The 23,563-nt window shown below is 34.9% G+C and overlaps 1 protein-coding gene across 7 annotated transcripts in view; it reads left to right on the top strand.

Annotated features, from left to right (window-relative positions):
- foxp1a (forkhead box P1a) overlaps positions 1 to 23,563 on the top strand; it is a 53,660-nt gene that overhangs the window by 15,958 nt on the left and 14,139 nt on the right. For 2 of the 7 annotated variants that reach the window (XM_051880719.1, XM_051880720.1), the window contains exons 2-6: positions 3,101 to 3,252; positions 10,042 to 10,140; positions 18,652 to 18,789; positions 20,784 to 20,873; positions 21,165 to 21,291. In XM_051880719.1, the coding sequence (XP_051736679.1) occupies positions 3,115 to 3,252; positions 10,042 to 10,140; positions 18,652 to 18,789; positions 20,784 to 20,873; positions 21,165 to 21,291 (592 nt within the window). In that variant the 5' untranslated portion in view covers positions 3,101 to 3,114. Of the gene's footprint in view, positions 1 to 3,100; positions 3,253 to 10,041; positions 10,141 to 10,633; positions 10,774 to 18,651; positions 18,790 to 20,783; positions 20,874 to 21,164; positions 21,292 to 23,563 lie in introns of those variants that run through there. The other 5 variants (XM_051880718.1, XM_051880717.1, XM_051880716.1 and 2 more) reach the window with 5 other exon arrangements.

Below are 23,563 nucleotides of genomic sequence, written 5' to 3'. Positions count from 1 at the left end.
AGGGCCCCAGTGTTTACTGTAGTCATGGTGGCAATCAGTTATTTAACAAATATCAGCCTCTGCTTGTGTGGGAGAGTGTTTAACTATGTACGAACCAGCCAATGGAGGGCTATATGAAGCACTTGGGGTTGAAAGAAATGAGTTTTTATGAAGTTAAGATCTATATTCTTATGTAACTTCAGCTTTCGTATGGCCAGTTCACCTTTAAACAAGTAGAATGGGTTGGTTTCCCGCCGTCATGAGGATTGGATAAAAAGAGAACCTTCAGCATATCTTTTTTCAACAGTACATGTAGCCCACGCAGCTGCATTGTCTTAAATGGTTTATTTTAAACTTCGTGGAAGGCAGGCAGACAGGTTATACCAATATTCATAAGAACCTGCCTCTTGCTGTTGTGTTTGCTGAAAAATAAATACTTTAACTTTTTGTTTGAAATAATAGTGCTTTAAATTGATTCCTTTTATTCAAATAGTGTACAATATGCTGATTGATTAATTGCAATTAATCTCATATGTCAATATTTGCCCTCAAATAAAAAGATTATTCAAAGATAAAAAGTAGCTTTAGAATAAGTTATATTGTCATATATTATTTGTATTTGGTGTATTGTTTCTTTTATTGTCATAACGTGTTCTTGCGTTCTATCTGCAGTATTTCTTTACAATGTAAACTGGCGTCTTAGTCCACTGCACCATGTCTCGTTGTTTTTCAGGGCCTCAAGCCATGAGCCTTGTGTTTTTTAAAATGTAAAAAACATGACATAGTGGTTGGGCTGCACGATTTATCGCACAATATGAAAAATAACATTGAAATCGCACTTACACGATTCTTAGTGCGATTATTAAATCGCAAATGCTGTGATTATTATTTTTTTTTTTATCTAAGTATGGCTCCAAATGCTAATCCATCTGAAAGCACTGTGAGTTTGTGTCACTTATAATGTACATTTGAAAAAGCAACACGCGTCAGACATCTTTCCAGACATGAGAAGCATTTATTAACATCTTGTCCAACAAAAGACAACATTTAATAACATGTTTTTACTCTAAACTCACTTCATAACGACACTTGAGTATCCTTCTGTGAGATGATGTGGCTTCTTACACGGAATAAGGCAGTCGTGTGTTTATTAGTCTTGTTTAATCAATCAAAGCGTTTCAATCTTCTGTTTAGTCAGCTACAGTGATAGTATGATGCCCATAGGGATTTCCTGGAATGGCGCGTGTTATCTAGTTCTGCGGCAGGGCATATTTGGAGTTTCTGTGCAAGAGTGCCCTCTGACTTTCAGATGGAGAAGCATTAACTACTGATCAGAGTCATACAGCTCTGACAATCAGCTCTGCACGATGAAGAGGAAGTATCAGCAAAGGATTAATTGATTTATAGCCCTTGCATTAGGTTTACTACTAGATATATTTATGGAAATGAGAAATAAAACCCAGCTGAGCTTTTGATGTTGTTACGGAAAGGCCGAAGCTGATCGGTTGGTTCTTGTCACATGACCTGCGGTGCGCTTGAGGCATTCTGAAAAGCATAGGCACGCCTGGAAACATTTGAAATAACGCGCCTACGTTTGAAATGACAAACTTGCGCGTGCAAAAGACGCGATATGTGAACTCTAATAACTCTCCCAGCCGCGAGTCCTGAAGCACCAGATACAGCTAATATTAGCAATAGCAGCGCCTTACACTCGGGTACAAAAACAGTTACAGCCTACTGGTTATAGCCTAAATGTGGCAAGAATAGAAGGTAAAAAAAACATTATTCTTGAAGTGTTTGCTCTTCAAATATAAAATAACACTGCGTAGTTTTCTTTTTATAAATAAAATATATATTAATCCTTATTAAAGTTACAAAAGTTATTCAGTCAAGATCAGTGAGTGATATTCTTTTTCTTTTGTTCTTTGATTAACAGTAACGACACAGACAGCAGCAGGTTTATTAGCCTGCTGTCACTTTAAGAGTTAATGCACAGATCCAATGTACTGTTGCACATGCGTTTTCTTTCTGAACTGTTGACTTAAGACATAATTGATTGTGTTTACAAGGATATTTTAACATAATTTTGTGTATTTGTCCTTTCAAGCGCAAGAAGATGTGAAAGAGAACTCAATTTAGTATTTGTGCGTGTGCTGTGAATGTGCCCAGCACAGAAAACAGCACGTGAGTACCGAATTGAGTTCACTTTCACGTCTTCTTGCACTTAAATGGTTCAAAACCACATTAAATTGCACACAGAATTGAAATTTTAGAACAATTATCCGATTCCAGAATTAAAATCGATTTTTGATTCCTAACCCTAGTCAGGTGGCACAATTAATTACGTTATCATAATTAATCACAATGATTAACACACTAATTTAGCAGCCCTAGTTACTAAACTAGCTTCAGCATCTCTGATACTGAAAGTGAAGTACAGTTAGAACTCAAGCCTTTCTCTTTGCTGATTGTATCAGGCTGAGAGGAATGTTGTCTTTGTTCGTGTCAGTTTTTTGTAAACACACTGATGCGATCAGGCTGTTTCACACAGATGTTTGTCGACTTTAAGGATGAAGACTCAGGAATACGCATAATGATTGTTCAAGGTCAAAACAGATATTTATCTGATTTCAACCCTTCAAAAGGCCTCTTACCAAAGACGGATAGAATAAAAGGTTTCTTTTCAATTTCTATTGTGCCATTCCATTTCCATATAGTCCCATGATGTTTTCTGATCTTGCTACAATGTATGTTTAACTATGACATGGTTATTTCCTCTAGTATTAGCTTCATTCAGTCTCAGCAGCACAATATAAGATATGCCTTTGTGAGCAACTGTCAGTTATTTGTATTGACATGTCTGTAGGCATCAAATGCTTAATTCTCAGAACGGTTTGTTTATAATGCATGATCATATTTGTGAACAGTACAAACACATGTTTGTGTTGTGATATCAACTCTGCTGGCAAAGTGCATGTTTTGTCATGATCTAGTCTGTTGGGCTTACGTGGGGGGAGAAGGAAAGAAATTAAAGGAGAAGGCTTTCCAAAGCACATACTTCTATGTAAAAAGAAGTTTGTTTTGCTGGCAGCTGTCTTATTTTTCCCCTCCTGTATTTAAGGTTGTCGTATCGACATGCAGGAGTCCAAGACCGATCAAACAACCAATAGCAGTCCAATTGGGCAGGAAGGTCAGAGCTCAGAGAGCGAGAAGAGAGTAACCAGAGAAACATCTTCATCCCCATCATCCACAGCCCAGACCCTTCAAACACAGGTAAGGACCTAAAAACTAAATGAATAAAAATACATTAGCTACAAGTTTATTATGTGCTTTGAAACTAGAGCTAGGTACATATTTTTGGATTAATTATAAGCTACATTTGAACAGCTTAATATCAATCCCTTAGTTTTTATAGTGCACCTCTCGTCCTGTAGATCTTGTCTGACACTTGATGCAGACTGCTTCTAAGCATTGTGACTGTTCGTACTTAAGATAAACTGCCCTTGCAGGTCATGTTTAACTCTGGTAACTTTTCATTTCCTTGTGCTCCTCAACTGAAGTTTATTGTGCATAGCACTGTACAGTTTAGGTTCATCAAGTTAGTGTAACCAATTGATAATACGTTAAATAATATTGCAATAGTACTGTGGGATATGAACACGTGATCTTCCACTTTTAGCATGTGATTCATAACACTAAACCACCTAAACAGTTTTTACAGTGGAGACATGCTGTCATCTCCTTTTCTGTATTGTTGTTTTATTTACCTAGTCTTTTAAAGGGTTAGTTTGCCCAAAAATTACAATCTTTTTTCTGTCATTCCAAACCCATAAGACTTTACTTAAGAACACATAAGAATTTTAATATTCTTTTTTCTTTTTTTTTTTTTCATCCATTGAAAGTCTATGTAATCAAAATGTTCAAGCCTCAAAAAGGTAATCAAATTTTTAAATATATATATATATATATATATATATATATATATAGATATATATATATATATATAGATATATATATATATAGATATATATATAGATAGATAGATAATATATATATAAATTAAGCAGTTTAATCCAACTCTGCATCCGAAATTGCATGCTGTCTGAGCATGTACTACATTTGAATTTTATAGTATCAGTGTTAATTTCGTTGATGAATAATGTTCGTCATAATTTTAGTCAACAAAATTTTTTCACGGACGAAAATGAGACAATGACTAAATAAAAATGCATTTTGAATGACTAAAACTATGACTAAAGTCTACTCTAATTTTCGTCAACGAATAAAAACGAGACGAAAATGATAGAGAGGGATGATTTGGGAAAATATAAAGTCAGGACTGTCCTGTGTGGAAGATGTGCAGTGCGCACATTTGAAGTGTAACGTGCTGATCTAACCATGGGAAGAGCGGAGCTGTTGCGCTCTACAGGCTCGCCCAGCAGCACTTAAGACTGCTTCGCAACTAATGAATAGCGCACATTTATGCTAAGCGATTGCTTATAAGCTAATGTTGATGAATTATGACAGTGTTTACTACATGATGTTTATATGGTAATATGTTTTAGACGGTTGTAAGAATGCATATTTTATCTCCCTCATCTGAACTTAAATGAGCAGCCTGCTACAGTGCAGACTGCAAACATTTCATAATAAGAGTCATGGTGTATTTTGGGATGGTTAATAATTTCTTTTTTTTTTCTGGTCATTATTGTTATTTTGTTTACACAACAAACTGTATTTAATTTAATTTCTATTTAATTCATATTAAACTACTGTATCTTCTGTCACAGAAAGGAAAGACTAAGAACATTATGACACATTATTTAATATATTTTACAAGCATAAGGGTTATTATAGTTAACTAATCCTATAACCATAAAAAAAAAATCTTTATTACTTGAAATAAACATTAACTGAAATATATATATATATATATATATATGTAAACGTTTTATTTCATCTAGTTTCCAAGCTTTATCTTAACCTGATAATAAATCAATAGAAACTAAAATAACTAAAACAGAAATAAAAAAAAAACTATATAGACATTGAAAAGCAAAAACACAAAAAGACAAACACAAAAAATTACTAAATCATTTAACTAAAATTACAATGAAAGCAGAAAAACTAAAAATCAAACCTAATCAAAATTTTAAATAAGAACTATAATAGTACTGAATTGAGCTCTCTTTCGTGCCTTTTTGCACTTGAAAGGTCAAAAGCAATCCGCTTTGGCGAGTAAAGTACCGTTGGTTGTTTTAAGTGAACATAAACAGTTTGGAGAATATCAGATGTATATCAGTGTATTGGATCTGTGTATTGTTACAGAAATGCTTACTTAATGCATTAAAATTTAACTAAATTAGATTTTATTAAATTAATTAAATCTTATGATATTTAGTCGACTAAAACTAGACTAAAACAAACAATTTCCAATGACTAAAATATGACTAAAACGAAATAGCATTTTAATCAAAAGACTATGACTAAAACTAAATCAAAATTTGCTGTCAAAATTAACACTGTATAGTATGAGTGTGGGTAGTATGAATGAAATTTGGACGTACTACATCCGCCATGTTGTTATTGTCACATTACCTACCAGCTTAAAGGTTGCAGAGTGATGTTGCTTGGGCACTTTCCTATTGAGAATGGGCAACAAATTTCTATCGGGATACTTTAGATCGAAGTTTGTTGCCTGTTCTCAATGGGAAAGTGCCCAAGCAGCACCGCTCTGCAACATTGCTCAAAAAGTTGGCCGGTGTATCATCACCGTAAGTTCATAAATCCTTTCCTGTGGCCTCATGGGATAGTAAAGTGTCCATTAATTGCACACTTTAGAATCTCGGCGGAAGTAGTAGGTCATCTGGGGACTTTTTTCGCCTACTGTTTTTCGAATACTATGTATGCGAACATACTACTCTTGGTGTACTGTTTTTCGCATACTATGTAGTAGAGAATAGGGCTGTGCAGAAATATCGATACAGCTAACTGTCCAGCTAACTGTAGTTAGTTTTCATGATAGTGTATTGATATTCCAACCTCTAGTATTGATACATTTTTTTTTTTTTTTTTTTTTTTTTAATCATGTTTTAAACAGATTTAAAATTACGTTAATTTCATCAAATCCCCGTGTGTCAAACGACCTTCTCGTCTGCTCCCACGGACGTCACTGACTCGCTGTCTAAAAAGCTAACAGTTGCCTGTCGTATACATAATGCCAGTGTCTCAGAAGTAAGCAGGAGCGAGCATAGTGGAAAATATAAGAGTGCATCCGCACGACTGCCTCTTTCTCTCGTTGTGAAAGCATTTGTGCAGTCGAGGCAGTGCTCGCATCGCGGTCTCGGAGCAGACAATGCCATAACATAACTCGAGCTACAGCAGGGAACAGTCAGACTCACAGAACCATTTTCACAGTTCGTGTTTTATTCCAACCTCAAGATGAACTCGTATAACTGTCTTCCGCAAACGTCCCACTGTCAACAGCATTACTTGTTAAACCAAAACAACTTAAATGAGCAGCAGAAAATGAAATACACCCGCATACATGCACACGGTTATTCTTAAAGGAGCGACACCTCTATTCCACTCATTACAATACTATTTCAGTTTTATGAATGTTTACTTGAGTTAGCTTTATACATTTTGTATACTTAATGCAGTTTATTTTTATCTGATTTTTGTGCCATGTACATCTTTAGTTAAAAGTGTTCAGTTACACTATGCACTTCATACATTTCAGCGTGTTCACTGTTCAGTAACACTAGCGAAGGTATTTGTATTCAATAATAAAGTAGAATGGAAGGTTTTTTTTTTTTTTTCTGCTGAGTTATCAATATAATGTGATATACCCTACTCTCAGCAAGATGCTTTTTTTTTTTTTTTTTTTTTTTTTTTACATTTTTGATTTAGGCCTATATTAAAAAAAAAAAAAAAAAGTATATCGCAATATGTGTTGTATCGTGATATATCGTATTGTGACCCATGTATCGTGATATGTATCGTATCGTGAAGCCCTTGTCAATACACAGCCCTAGTAGGGAAGTTAAATAATATTTAGGCTGCAGTGCCTCACTTCACTTTATATGAACAGGTTTCATTTAGGCTTTTATTCAAATATTTAAACATTGCTCAACATACATACATATAGAGCACATCAGATAAATAAAGCTATAGTCATAAATATGGTTTAAAGTATGTTTTTGATTACATGGACAAAAAAATATCAGAGAATATCAAAAGTATCTTTATGTGTGTTTCAAAGATGAATGGTTTAGAGCAAAATGAGGCTTAGTATATGACAACAGAGACACAAATTTTGGGTGTACTAACCTCTTTAAACTGTGAAAATAAAGTCACAATGCACCTTATGCACTGTCAGCAAGCACAAATGAATCAAAATTGGAATTGAATCGGAAACGAATTGTGAAATCTGTGCCGATACCAAGCCCTACAGGAGACTGACGTGTTGAAAACGTTCCAGGAAATGCTTTCTCAAAGCAATGAAGTTTTTATTGGTATGTCAACATATCTTACACAATAGCTTTGTTGCTTATTAGAAAAATTGAGCAATTGTGTGACACACCCTTCTTAATTCATTTAAATCATTGATGTGAATCGGCGGCTCAGTGATTTTATTTATTTATTTATTTATTTATTTATTTTTCAGTTCTGTCTCTCAAAATTAGTCATTTTCTCACAAAAAAAAATCTTGCGTGCTTTTGTCCCTATGTATGTGTGTGCGCAAAATGGATGTGCACATTGTAAAATTGTGACAACAGTGACTAAGTACAGCAGATTCATGCTGAGAGCACCCACACATCACTCTGATGCCCCATGTTCAGATTCCAGATGTATGATGTCACTTCTGGAATATAAGCCAGACAGCTGTGGGTTCAGGGCACGGTCCTGTATTAAAACAATGACAGAAGGCTCTAAAAAGCTCCTGTAAATGCTTTCCCATGTTGTTTTCATCTCCCAAGGATTACGGTGTCATGATCTGTCTGCTTTCCCTTTTCTTTTCACACTCGTCAATTGAAGTCTCCCATATCCGTTTGTTCATCTCTCCACCCTTCTTTTTGTAAAGGGGAGTTCCACAGGGCCAGATGTTTGACCCTTCAGAGGTGTAAGAGGTCAGATCCGAGAGGATGGTCTCACCACTGTGGATATTGTTTGCGTTCACTATTTGCATTTCTCTTTCCTTGATTTTTATCTAGAGGGCCTCACAATGGAAAATAAGACAAAAGCAACAGAGAGTGAGAGAGACATCCTTTCAACAACTTTTGGAGACCTCTCATTGCTTTGGCACAGCTGATGTATTTACTTTGTTACTGTTTCCTGACAACTGTTTTTTCCATTTCAGAAGGCGTATAATGTTCTGGTTTAAATAAAGAGCAGGTTTAGATTGTCTCATGCAAAGAATTATGCTAATGTTTTTACAAATGTTACCATGTGATAGTCTCCAGAGGAATTTATGATAGGATCCAATCACCAAAGGACTGCGGCTGTTAATAGAGTCAAAGGTTGACTCTGTTCCCTCTGTACTTTGTGCAATGCGCAATGTGTGACTGTTATAGCCGGACGTTCACAGGTTATTATAAAATAAAAATGTTGTGCAATCATCACTTTATTTGTTCTGTGAGGACTTGTCAAGTGCATTATGGCTGTGGTCCACGTGCAGTAATAAACTGTCATTTTTGTCCATCACATCTTTTGCTTGGATATTTCCAGTTGATCTTTCCTTTAAAGAGATAGTTGACCCAAAAATTAAAATTATCCCATGATTTACTCACCCTCAAGCCATCCTAGGTGTATATGACTAAGACGAACACAATCAGAGATATATTTAAAAATATCCTTGCTCTTCCAAGCTTTATAATGGTAGCAAATGGGGGGCGTGATTTTTTTTTTCCATCCATCATAAAAATAATCCATACAGCTCCAGGGGGTTAATAAAGGCCTTCTGAAGCAAAGCGATGGGTTTCTGTAAGAAAATATCCATATTTAAAACTTTATAAACTAAAATAACTAGCTTCTGGCAGACGACCGAATGCATACTGCGCAAATCGTCTTGAGCCACAAGAGTAACCCTCTGACACGATGTATGACGTAGGATTGTAGGAGTATCGTAAGCTTAAATGCCTCTCGTGGTTCAAACAAACGCAAACTCCTCTATATCGAAATCCTCTGACATTTTTCTTTAAAAAATTTTGTTTTAGGCTTCTAATTCGTAACCTGCGATTTGTTTTGCTCTATCCTCTGCACGTCCGTGTTTGTCATTGCATCGGGTCAGAGGTAATTTTTTCGCTGGAAGCTAGTTGTTATAGTTAATAAAATTTTAAGTATGGATATTTTTCTTACAAAAACCCATCGCTTCACTTCAGAACCACCTGGAGGTGTATGGATTATTTTTATGATGGATGGATGCATTTTTTTTTTTTTTTTTTTTTTGGGCTTCAAAATCGCACCCCCCATTCACTACCATTATAAAGCTTGGTAGAGCCAGGATATTTTAAAATATATCTCCGATTGTGTTCATCTGAGGGAAGATGGTCATGTACACCTAGGATGGCTTGAGGGTGAGAAATGGGATAATTTTCATTTTTTTGGTGAACTATTCCTTTAAAAGGTATACTTCACCTAAAAGTGAAAATTCTCTCATCATTTGCCCAGCCTCATGTCATTCCAAACATGTATGACTTTTTATACAGGTTTGATTAATGCATATACCATATGCACACAGTATATAGTTTAGTGCATCCTTGCTGAATAAAAGCATTGATAACTTTTGAGCAGTAATATATCTTCCTTTGTGTTCCGCAAAAGAAAGTCATAAAGGTTTGGAATGACATGATGGTGAGAAAATGATGATAGAATTTATATTTTTGGGTGAACAAGCTTTTTAACACAGTTAGACAGGAAATAGAAGAAATGACTTTCATTATTAACAAACCTTGACTACGAAATATGTTGCCTTCTTGAAAACAATGTGAGTGATCCTGGGAGAGCAGAGCTGCTCAGAAACCAATCAGAAACTTGTTATTGTTTTTTTGGCATCTTCAGGCACTAGAAGTTGCTCAACAACAGCAGCAGCAGCAGCAGCAGCAGCAAACGAGTGGTGAGAAGTCCCCCAAGAGCACGGAAAAGGAGGCAGACGCGCAGGTAGAGCCATACCCTCCTCCACCCGCAGCACACACACCTCCAGAGAACCTTGCTGTTTACACTATTACACAAACCAACTTGTTTATGCTGCCTTCAACAGATCATAAACAGATGGGGCAATGAAGGCTGTTTTATTATTACATATTGTTATGATGGAAGATTACAAGTCTTTTATTGCATGTGTAGCCTATTGTAAAACGAGTATTTTCTGTCTTGTCAGTTAACAGATAAGGGTGTACTACTGAGGAGAATTAGACAGCTGTAGAGCTTTAGCCACAAACAAACACGCTATATGCCACCCAGTGCACAGCTGCCTTTATTTATTCATCATGAACTGAACGCTTATTACGCGAGTCTCATGTGAATGTGAATGCAAGAGGTGGAACTAGAGTTCAGATAGTCAATAGTTCAAGTCAACATGCCACAATGGCAAGTGTAAGGGGCGGGATTACTAGCCCGAAGCACGTGACTGGATGGTTACGTTAGATTTGAGATCCTAGTGAGAGCGTTATTGGAGGGGGAGGTGGGTTGGTCTGGGTAGTTGAAAGAACAGTAGGGAGGATACTGGCACTCTGACTAGTCTTCAAACATCCTGCGCAGCTTTCTGTTCTTGCCGCCAATGGAGTTATCAAGGTCTGTGAGTATTGAGACGAGCTTTGCTAGTTTAGTCGCAGAGGGAAAGAGATATAATGTTTGCTTTAGTGTGCTCAGGTATTTGATGTCTGTATCTTTAATACACATTTTCTCTTTTAAAATCTCTAAATTGCTGCAGTTGTCTATGTAATTTTCTGTATGCTCACATTTTAATTTACAGATCATGAATTCAAAAGTAGTTTGTTGTATTAATTTGATTCATTCTTAATTGAGGGGTTTTGTATCGTTTAATTGCTGACATTGTATTTTTTGGTTTTAAAGAGGGAATGATTAACTAAGTAAATGATCACAAGTGTCCATAATATCTGATCTGACATAAGGCTGGACGCTTTGAATGGTCACTGGGACCTTATTTCTGTGACTCACTGTCTTTGGGCTGTAATTTTATTCCCTGAATTACTTTTCTTTGTCTTTTAAAGGCTATGTTCACAGAACTGTGCCTTTTTCCCCTCTTGTTTTTTTTCCTCTTGCCTTTGCAATTTATATTTACCCAGATGCACAGTGCAGGAAAGAATGTTATTTTTACTTTGGGCGGGGAACCACACCAAAATTGTTCAAGGTATTGAAGGGGAATAACAACGGGCTCTATTTGTTTTTGGGCTGCTGAAGCCTGTTGATTTATGGCTTGTGTTTTCAGAAGCGATCGCTTGTTGACATGTACTCACTCATGGGGAGTTGGTTCTCTGACACACTGGCAAGAACAATAACAACAACAAAACAATGTTTGGACTTGTCTGTTGTCATGGAGACAACACTCATCAGTGCTTACTGTGCCCCCGAGAGAGAATATTTACATTAATTTGCTGGCATGCTTACATTCTTCTCACAGGCTTTAAAATATTTCTGTGTTGAGACTCGAAGGCATTTGACTTCTCAGAGCTCTTTCACAAGCAAATGTCTCATTTGTTATGCTATTTTTTTTTTTTTTTTTTTTTTTGTTTACTCTTTTTAAGTTCAGTACTTCTGAAGTTTAGTTGTTGTGTTAATGAAGGAACAGAATCAGTATAGTTTACAAAATAAGTAATTTTTCAAGGAAAATCTTTCCCTGCAATGTGTGGCCATGTATACAACAGCATATAGGATTGGGAATCAAGAACTGACTCCATTTGTGGTTCTTAAATGTGTATTCTTTTGCTGATGAAGAGGGAACACTGTAAAACAATACTTTGACTTGAATCCAAAGTACTATGGCAGAACAAATCATAAGTCGCTTTTCCACCGTCGAGCCGAACGGTTTTAAGAACAGTAAGGAACGGTTCCAGTTGTATTTCCACTTGAGGCTTTTACTGCACGGTACGATTACAAACCATTCTCGGCCCCTAATTCTCATTACGGTTGGCTTACCGTCCTGGTAAAATGCATGTAGTGACGTCGCAATTCAGGATTGGTCACTTGTCTGTTGCCTGGCTACCAGTTTCTCTGTAGTTGGCTAAGCACTCTATTTGAATTACGTAAACTCAAATTATTAATAAAATTAAAAGAAAAAAAGATATGATTATCCTCCATAACGGTCGCTATTTACATCTCATATCGTCGGTAAACTCTTGCCTTACCAAGGCAACGACTGTTGCGTTTGTATTACATTCCAAAGAGCGGCCGTTATCAGCCCCACAGCGGAAAATGAAACCACATCCGTACCGGCTGGGCCGGATCGGCTTGAAATGGAATGGTTAAGCAAAGAGAACGGTTTAGCTTGACGGTGGAAAAGCGGCTATGGTTCAGCTGAGTTGTGAGCTTGCAATATGAAATATTACAAAAACAATAAACAACAAGAATAAACGTTTCACTTGCATACAACAACAACAGTCAACTAGAAAAGCATTCATGAATCAGTTGTAGCAGCTACGGAATTAATCTGACTTGCTTACTGAACCGCAAATCATTAATTTCAGTCATGTCCGACACTAACCGAATCAAGAGCTGATGGGGCCTACTGTGTTTTGTGTTTTTCATGAGACATGTTGTTAAAGATACATTCTAAAACATTTTACTAAAAAAAAAAATTATATACTAAAAATATATTACAAAAAAATATTTATTTTTTATAAATATAATATTTTTTAGATCAATATTTGTTACATTTTATGCCACCCTGTGCTGCATTTGTAAACACCTAGAAGTATTGCATTGAATTTATTTCTGAAATCTGAAATGATCTTAGAATTTGATAACAGACTGCTACATATTCTAGTACTTCTGCGGAGAAAATATTTGGAAATAAATTCTATATTATTTGAATTTTGTATAATAATTTGGGCTGGGCATTGACACAAATTGCACATAAGCAAGCTTTTATAATAATAATGTTTAATAATACATGTTTAATAACTTTTTTTTAAATATAAACATTTAAATGGTGACTGTCCTAAAATGGAAAGGATGGATGGATTTATTCAAAAATACATTTAATGTTGAAGAACAGGTTAAGTAAAAATACAATGAAAAAATACAAAATGCTCCTCTAGAGTTAATTTTTCTAGCTGACTGCATTTTGAATGGCTTTACTGAGGTAGCTGAAACATTAAGTGACATTGTTTACAGGCGTATCCACTCTTGAAACGGGCATGAGACATGATAGATTTCAGTAAGTTATACTGTACTGTATCTTTCAACATACCTTCTGATGTTCATTCATATTTATCCTGTGCTGTATCTTGTAGTAAAGCGGAAGAGATGATCAGTTCATGAGTACTGTGTTGCCTAACTGAGGCGACAAAGCAATCTGTCACGCCACATTCAAAACGGAATTTATTGTTTGAATTTCATAATAAAATTGACAGAATTTAAAGGCTGAGACTGTGTTTCATATCAGAAGTAGCAAAGCACAAAGCTTATTGTGATTTATTGGACTGGAGCAGGGCTCTGAACCGGTTCAAGGAACGAAAACGAAAACCGGAAACGAACGAAATTTTGACGGGAACATAACCAGAAACGGAAACTAAATCAAATTTAATCGTTCTGAACAGAAACGCGAATTTGAAAAGGCCATTAACTGGCCTTAATAACGTTAATAATAATAACGTTATTTTATCATTCCGTTTAATATTTTGATTTGGCAGTCAACCAATCACGAATTCAAATAGTACAGCCTATGCAAATGTGATGCTGACGCATCCAACATGAGTGAAATGCCCCGGGATGGCACGCTCAGGCTCAGCCGTCAAGTCATCATAGGTTAGGTAAGTCTACATGGCAATGCCTTGGCTTTAGTTTTTCCGATGATATGTCACCAACCGTCAAGCATTTTGCCTATTGAAGTAAAAAAGTAATATGCAGCTTGTTGTGTGTTTTGAAACCAGCGAAAATTGCAAGATATTAAAACATGAGTTCACACAACGCCACATCTTGCACCTGCTGTGCTTCTGTGAACAGAGTAAATAATAAAACTATAGGCTACATAACATATATAAAAATAAAAAGTAATGTTTAGGCCTATAGGCTACGCAAAATATATTTCACTTAATTAATTCTACAGATTAACAAATGAAAAAAAAAACATGAGTTTTGCTTCATTGTGGCGCACTCCAAAGATATAGGAAAGGAAACTGAGACATTCTGCTTTTTTTTGTTATTTGAGTGTCTTTTGTAATTGTATGAATGATGTCTTGCTTTACCTGTATGACCATAAATTACAGTTTACTGTTTTTAAAAGGGAAAAAAATTCCAGTGATCGTGCCGGCGCCTCACGCACGTACACACAAATTCTAGCTTTGCTTATTTATCGCGCACAGCCTGTTAAATATTAAAATAAAATACAGTCAACCAAACATATAAAACAGTACACTGCTCAATTCAAGTCTGTAATACAATCTGCCATTTACCACCCGTGACCACCGCCTCACTGTGCTGTTATATGTGAAGGATGTTTTACGTCGATAATGCGAGTGAAGTAGGCTACAAAGCTAAACATTACATGTATAATAAATAATAGTTTAGCATACGTTGAGAAAATGGAAACAGTTGGATTTGTGCCGAATGAGAAAGGTAGGCTTCAGATTCACTTTAAATTAATTCGTTTTGAATCTTACTTAGTTTTAATTTATATTAAAACTTGTTTCTCACCTTGCATATAGCAATAGAAGCTGGAATGGCTTTAAAAAAAAATAAAAAAATAAAAAAATATTTTTTTTATTCGTTTTGGCTTGACGTTTAAATAGCCCAAATAGGCCTACTGTTAATTTTTTAGAGGTTTTGTTGTGGAGTACAGGGAAGTAAAATAGGGCAGTTTTGTTTTACAATTTATGTTTACAAACATTATAAACGAAGCTATATAGGCTAGGCTATTTGTAAACATTTTACTTTATCGTCAATTTACATTATTTCTGAATGTAATAATAAAATGCGACATATGCGACTTATCTTTTTTCCTCTCAGGAATAGCGTCGGTGTTTTTAACCATGCAACAAACATTTTAAAATGTCTTGAAAAATATTTCCTACTTTAATTTATAAACCATTGATAGTTTTTCCTTTCGTTTAATAGGTTTACATTTGGACAGAATCTTGTTATAAAAGATAATTGTAGGCCTATTGGCTAAGACGGCAAATACAAGACTCTCTTTGTTTTTGAATAAATAAAATGCATATTATTATTATTATTATTATTATTATTATTATTAGGCTACATGCAAAAAAAAAAAAACTGGACTGGAGACATGCTACAGTTTAAGTTCTGTTCATTCATCACCTGAAAACAGCATAGACTAAAAGATTGATTCTTGGGATTTAAAAATTGATATTGGTTCTTCAAAATGAGAATCAATTAAAAATGAGAAATCGAACGTTTTAACCCAGCCCTAATTATTAATGCAGTCATCCACTGTGGTGTGTGAAGATGTATTGAGACAGGTTTGACGTCAATGTAATATATTATAATAAGACAAAAGGTCTTGTGATCAGACGTGAAACAAGAAGTTGGAAAAGAGCAGCATGAACATTCTGCTAAATATCTCGTTTTGTGTTCCATCGAAGAGAAAGTCATGCAAGTATAGTGTCTAAATGTTACATTTTTGGAGAAACTATTTCTTCAATTTTCAGGATTTTGGGCCATGATCAGCCCCTCTACATGCACGCGCGCACACACACACACACACACACACACACACACACACACACAGACACAGACACAGACACACACACACAGACACAGTATGGGAAAGACTTGTGAGTATAACAGTCAGCTGTTATTGTTCTCCCATAGTTGCAGTATCTCAGTCCAGCGGTATGTTTATATGAGACTGAACACAGACTTCTTTACTGGAAATTTGTGTTTGTTTGTGTTTCACAGACTTAATTAAAATGCAATCTCGAGTTTTGTTTTTACAGTTGCTGTGTACCCCAGTATGTATTATTTATACGAATCCGTAAATGTGACTTTAATTATTCTGTTTATGTTTATTGTAAACATCTTAAAAGCAGCAAGAGTGTGAGTGTGTGTGTGTGTGTGTGTGTGCTTGGCTTGAGATGTGGTAATTGCTAGAGGCCAAGTGATGCATGGACTAACTCATTGTGAATCCAGTGCATTTACATTGAAAACACTCGCCTCTGTTGTGGGTATTTTTGTTTTTCTGTTTTCGTTGGTAGCATTTTTAATGTCAGTGTTTGAGCTGCTGTCAACAAATGAATAATGTATTTGTCTTTTTAATCTTGACTGGTTGTTTGCCTCAGTTTATGGGCAAATTAAACTGAGATAACTGAAATGAATGCTTGTTAAGAGATGTTTTTCCAATTGTAGGCACAGGGGTTTGTCCTTGCATTTTATTGAGGACTGTAAGCTTTGTTATTTTCAAAATTGTTTGTGTATTTGTTTACGCGGTCTTGTTGATGTTGACCATTGAGGCCCAGAGGACTTGGAAACTATTCCCTGAATGTCTAAACAATAAAACATACAGAGAGGTCTGGCATAGTCTTACTCTGGTATCTCTTTTTAGCTGTTCAGTTGTTTTCAAAGTGTTTACTCTCCTTGGGGAAGAGAATTGAAATTGGGTTTGTGGAAAGTCCTTTGTTCTTGGAGTTGCGTGATTTGCAGATGTTTTGTTTAATGTGATAAAATCAGTTTCAACCAGGCTAATAAATGTCTTCTTGCCATCCTAAAGCTCATCATACTGTCCGTCAAACAAATCAGTCTGTTGCTAGAAGTAGAGACTTGCGCTCTCGCAAAAATGTTACCTTCTCCAGCTCCCACCCACAACATTCATGTTTTGTCACGCTCCCGCCCGCAAAAGCCCCCAGGTAAAAGTATTGATTTTGTTTTTTGTTTTTTTTTTCAGTAAATTTATGAAATAGTTTCAAGTTACGTGTCACCTAGCCACAACCTAAAAGCAAGCATAAGCTACTGCATGCGTGATTTGGCATGGCAGAAAGCGCCCTTCATAATCACAAAGTTGCCACTCATTTTAGTTAATCGTGATCTCACAAAGTTCCGTTATAATCAATGAAGCTGTCTACACTGCACAAGGAATCATTTATTTACATTGTGTCTACTTCATTTGTTATAATGAGAGGATTCGCAAGTGTGCAGAGCTCGGCTCTGAACAAAAACTCAGGCATTTTGACCAGTGAGTGGATTCTAACATAAAGACATCTGATTGGCCATTGCGTTCAAGAAATTAACAGATATGTCTGGGATTGGCTGCATTGCTCAACACTCCAGAGTGCCTCTGCTTGCACCTGTAAATCGTTTTTATTTTATTTGTTCTTGTTGCTTTTATGCAGTAGATGAATACTAATTCATTTGTTTTCAGATATTTTATTTTAGATATTTCTACTTTGCGGAATCATTTTATTCTCCTGCAACCCACACACACACACACACACATCAGTGTCTTACCACCCACACTTGTCTATCAAATCTTGTCCCACCCGGGTACCGTGGGAGTATATGTCTCTAGCTAGAAGCATATTGCGTCAGTTGAATGAATATATTAAATTCCAAAATTGCAGTGACTTTTGTACCAAGTCAAAACTTTAAATAAAAAGATGTAAAGATACCTAAATGGTCTTTCTACAGAATCCAAATTCAATACCCAGAAGCTATCTGATTATTTCCGGATGTGCACTCATGCCTTGTGATGATCTGGCTATGTGCATGAATGTTAAAATGCCTTGGTATTAGTCAAACCCAGTCATTTATGTTTTAAGAGAATATAAATGAGTGTTACAAAACATTGGGTGTTTGTCAAAATAAATATTGGATCTGTGTTTTATAGCTTAAATGCACCCCAATAGACCTGCTACAGTCTATTATGTTGTTAATATTAATTACTGGAAGTACTGAAGAAAAATAGGCAACTGTTGCTCTTGGCTGGATAAATTTTAAAAACAAGTATCAACACAACATTAATCCTAATGGGAAGAAAATGCACATCTCATTTTAATCATAGACCTGCTTCTCAGTCAAATTCTTACAGCACTGAATTAGTAATAATGTATAACTAATAATCAAGACTATGGCGGCAATAATTTAAGTTGTTCTTTCTTTTTTTTCTTTCACATTTGATTACCTTTTGATTTTGTTTTTAATTTGTTTATTTGAATATTTGATACTGTTAGACCTGCAGGCACTATTTACTTTATATCTTTGCAATTTGTTTCTTTGATCTTTTTTTATTATTGACTGTTTAATTGGAAAAAGTTTAAAGCAATGTGTTTTTTTTTTTTTTTTTTTTTTTTTTTTTTTGATGTTATAAATTGCATTAAAATGCAATAAAGTAGCATATTAATTTTTGTTATGGTATTGTGAGAATCATGAAATTTCACTGGTATTGCTATTGACTACTACATTTTTGGTATTGTGATAAGCCTAATACACAGCTGCTGTATGATAAATGATTAAACTGTGGTGTGTGTTTGTCTGTAGGTGTCTGTATCAGTGGGGATGATCACTCCTCAGGCCATCACCCCTCAGCAGATGCAGCAGATCCTTCAGCAGCAGGTCCTGAGCCCCCAGCAGCTCCAGCTGTTACTGCAGCAACAACAGGCCCTCATGTTACAGCAGGTACACACATACATACAGAGTTTTTATGTTTTATGAAGACACTCCATAGACACAATGATTTTTATAAGCTTTACATTTAATCTCCTAAACCTAACCATTACAGAAAACATTCTGCAATTTTACATTTCAAAAACAACAACAGCAACAATTTATTTGATTTATAAGCTGTCTCCACAACATAGTTGCAGACATAATGATTCAATCCCCTTAACCTGCAAGACATTTTGCTGCTGAGAACAAAATTTTATGAAAACAATTCATCAAAGGCATCAGTAAACTATTATACAAATTTTAATAATACACATTTGAGTGATTCCGAGAATGTAAAGTTGATGAAAAAAAAAAAAAAATCAAACTGGCTCTAAACATACATGTACAAAATTATTCAACCCCCAAAAGTCAAATTTTGTACAGAATCTTTTTAACCTCCAATAAATGCTGCCTGTAAGTGTTTAGAAGCTTCTGTCACCTCTTTACTGCAATCCTGGCCCATTCCTCGCTTGAAAACTCTTCCAGATCACTGATAGTCTTTGGTTTCCATGTTACCACTGCTTTCTATAAATTTCACCAAATATTTTCAATGAGATTTAAATCTGAAGACTGTACAGGCCACTCAAGAACATCTTAAATGCCCCCCTCCCCCATATAACAGAAGAATTTTTTTTAATATTATTTTTTACAGAAACTGTGAGTTTTGATACATTAAATTAACCATGATTTACTTTGGGATTCCAGAAGTTTTAAGAATCTTATGTTTTTCAATATAAACTATTTATTGAGGGGGGGAAAGGCCATATGATTTCAATTTATTATTTTATTTTATTTTTTTTAAAAAATAACCACTGGGTTATTGTGTTTTCACACTAAAGTTTTTGTGAAATAGTGGTCGAACAATATGAGTTTTGCTGTGCCACATACTGATGCATAAAGAACAGGGTGGCCAATACACTCCCAATTAGAGATGTACCAATGTATCGGCCACCGATATTTATCAACAGTTTTTTGCTCAATTTACAACCACTGCCATGTCAGCTATAGCAGGAAAAAGGCAGATATAACAAACCAATGGTTTATTAATTAACTGTGTGAAGGCACTGAGCTGTGTAATGTCGGTTGCATAATCCTAGCTCTGCTGCCTGCGCTTTAATGTTAATCAAATAACAAAAGACAAGAAAATCGCACATTATTCTTGACTAAATAACTTGTGTAACTTTCATAAGTATAGCGGACCCCATCCGAATGATGACCAAAACTTTACTGATGTTTAGATTATTGCGTCGGTTTTCACTCTTAAGAAATCACCATAAGAGCTAAACAAAACACAGCACAAGTAATGCACATTAAACTCTCTCTCTCCATTGCGTTATCATCAACATACAGCGAAACAAATATACAAACCTTATGCCTTTTTGGGGGGTGCCTAATAAACTGAAGAATATGCAGTGTTATTTTACATTTGTTTACTTCAGCAATAAACTAGCTAGTATATATTAATATATGTGTTTTTGAACTTTGCTGATTTAAAACATGATCAAAACACCATCCATTTTAATGACAAAATTTCAAATAGAGCAAGTGACAAATATCGGTATCGGAATCTGCCAATAATTGTTTGTTAAAATCGGTATCGGCCCCAAAAAAACGTATCTGTGCATCGCTACTGCCAGTGACGTACACAAAATTGTGGATGTTATTAAACACTTCTATTACTAAACATTTACTCAATTTGCTTACGTACTATTTAAAAACAGGACATGTACATTATCCATTGACAAAGCTAATGCTAACAAAGCAACACTGACAAAGCAAAGCTAAGTTAAATTGACTACCGCTTCTGTTCATCAGTCAAGCAGACTCATGAGCCAATGTGGTCATCTCAAAATATCCAAACTGTAGATTATTACTTGACATGGTCAATACTCACTCTTTCACTAGTGAGTAAATTACCTTGGATTGATGTGTGGCTTGTTTTGTGTACTCCCTCTGTGTCTCAGCAACAGCTTCAGGAGTTCTATAAGAAACAGCAAGAGGAACTCCACCTGCAGCTCCTGCAGCAACAGCATGTTGGGAAACCCAGTAAAGAGGTAAAAGCACCACAAAACAAGACTGAGGACCATCAGAGCCATTTACTGCTCTTGTCCTCAGCAATCTCTGCCAGATTACTCTCACACAGCCTTCTTTTCACTAGCCACATTTCTGTCTTTTGGCGGCTTTATGCGACTGTACTGTAAGGGAGTGAAGACACCGGCTGTGGTGTCGGTGGCTTTGCTCACTTGAGTGAAAGTGCCGGCTGTGCGGCGATACTATGAGTGAATGAAGACACCGGCAGTGACTGTACTGTGGGTGTCAAGTGTCTGTCTCTGTATCCCTAACAGCAGATGATGGCCCAGCAGATGGCTATACAGCAACAGTTACTCTCCGTTCAACAGCAGCACCTGCTCAACCTGCAGAGACAAGGCCTGTTGTCTGTCCCGTCGGCTCTTACCAGTGCACTGCCTCAGGGTAACAACACCTCACTGCCACATGACATGAAACTGTGTTATCAGAAAGTTTACCATGCATTCTAAATGTTCAGGAAGTCACCAAGTCACTGTACTGTTGTTGTTAGTAGGCATTCCTGTTCAGATCATTCCACTCAACTTTGTTGCATCGCCAAGGGTCTTTGTCAGTCATGTCTTGTCAAAAATCATTCTATTCATAAAAGAATCCTGAAAAGAGTGTATGACGTTTCCACAAAAATATTGAAAATGCCATCACAGGAATAAATTACATTTTAAAGTATATAAAAATATAATAATATTTAATAATACATTAAATATTATAATATCAATAATATTAATAGTATACATTATTGTAATAAAATAAGTAGTAATTGTAATATTTTACAATATTCCTGTTTTTACTGTATTTTTGATCAAATAAATGCAGCCTTTCGGGCCCTATGAAATCCATTTTATTTTTTCCCAAATTCAGTTTTATTTTTCCCCAAATTCTGTTTTTTTTTTTTTTTTTTTTCTGGATTCTGTTTTTTTCCCTATTTATTTATTTTTTGGACTCCCATTTTAATGGTTAAATTAAATTTTAGTAATCAGAAAGCATGTCTAATTAATTGAAATAATGAAACTTATCCAATTTACCAACAATTTATTAAAAGTTTAACAAAAAATTAAAAAAATTTTTTAGGGCCCTATGATATACGTTTTATTTTTTCCCCTCACATTTTGTTTTATTTTTACTAAATTCAGTTTACTGTTTTAAGTTTTCTGGATTCCATTTTAATGGTTTAATTACATTTTAGTAATCAAAAAGCATCTCTAATTAATTAATTGCATTCTTTAAAAACAACAACATTTATTAATTAAAAAATGAATTTTTATGAAATGTTTTGGGGCATTTTTTCAGAACAGAAAATGTTGTCCATTTAAATTTTTCTGGCAATTAAATGAACACAACAATTTAATTTATCTTTTAAACATGAAATTAAACTTTTTGTCAAACAAGGTGCTGCACAACAGAGCTTTACTGTTAAAATTAAAACATGGAAGAAAAACTGAGATTATTCCTTAAAATATAGATTTAATAATTTATTATTATTAAGTCTATTAGTGTTAGTATTATTATTACATTGAAACATATCTAAATTCTGCTGTACAACAGTAATATGTTTCTGTCAAGTTCAGTCGAACTTTTATTTTGACGGGTTGCCGAGAGCTTTGCGTTTCTGTGCGTTTATAATATGACGATAGTTTTTCTCAAACGAAGCCGTAAAATGCTGATGAAGTGACTTCTCAGAGCGGCTCTGGAGATGAATTTCGTGCGTTCATGCCTTGGTGAGCATAAGAGACATTTCAAAATATTTAAAAAAAAAAATCTTATCGACCCCAGACTTTTAATTAATATCAAACAAAAATTGAAACAAGTAATATAGTTTAATTGATTAGTTTATTTAGTTGAATGCGAGAACAATTTTCACAACTTCTACAAATGTAATCTAACAAGAATAACTTTTACAAAATCTTTACTCTGTAAATTGTTAGGTGTTAGCTAGAAGATGGTTTTGTTACATCCATGGCATGCCCAAAATAGTTGTTTTTTTATTATTAAAACAACTTTAATTGTTGCTAGCAGGTCCTCAACCCAAGCACATGCTCTACACTTCACCACAATGGTAACACCCAAAAACACTAACATACCAGAAACTCTTTTAAATATAAACATAAAAGAACATTAAGCATTAACAAGTCTCCCAATTTCATCTTGATATCATCTTGATATTAAAAAAAAAAACATAAAATAACATTTCAACATTTACTCTTCCTATCCAGCCCTGTGCAAAGCATGATGGAAAGGGGAAATTCTGTTCCTAGTTTTAGTATTTATGTAGTCTCAACTCAAATTAAGTAAAGAGGTTGAAAAGAATTGTGTTGGATTAACTTCATTTACTTAAGTAAATTGAACAAGCATCAAATGTTATTTTTTGCGTACTTAATTAAAACGTTCTTTCAAAATGAAAATATTGAGTTGAGCCAAAACGCATCTGTTTTAAGTTAGTTTAACACAATGCAATTGTTTAAATGAGAAACCTAATACAGTGGTGTTAAGCAAAAAAGATTTTTTTTTTAAATAAACTGAACATGATTGTAAAATCTTTTTCTGTTCTTTTTTCTTTTTCTTTTTGAGTGTACATGACATATTTGTTTAATTTTGTTTTATTTTATTGAACCTTTATTCAACGAGGAGAGAAACCTGAAATTAATCTTTTTTTTTTTTTTTT

The sequence above is a fragment of the Ctenopharyngodon idella genome, chromosome 22, assembly GCF_019924925.1.
Source record: "Ctenopharyngodon idella isolate HZGC_01 chromosome 22, HZGC01, whole genome shotgun sequence".
In the NCBI taxonomy this organism is placed as follows: Eukaryota; Metazoa; Chordata; class Actinopteri; order Cypriniformes; family Xenocyprididae; genus Ctenopharyngodon; species Ctenopharyngodon idella.
This window is presented reverse-complemented; position numbering and strand designations above follow the sequence as displayed.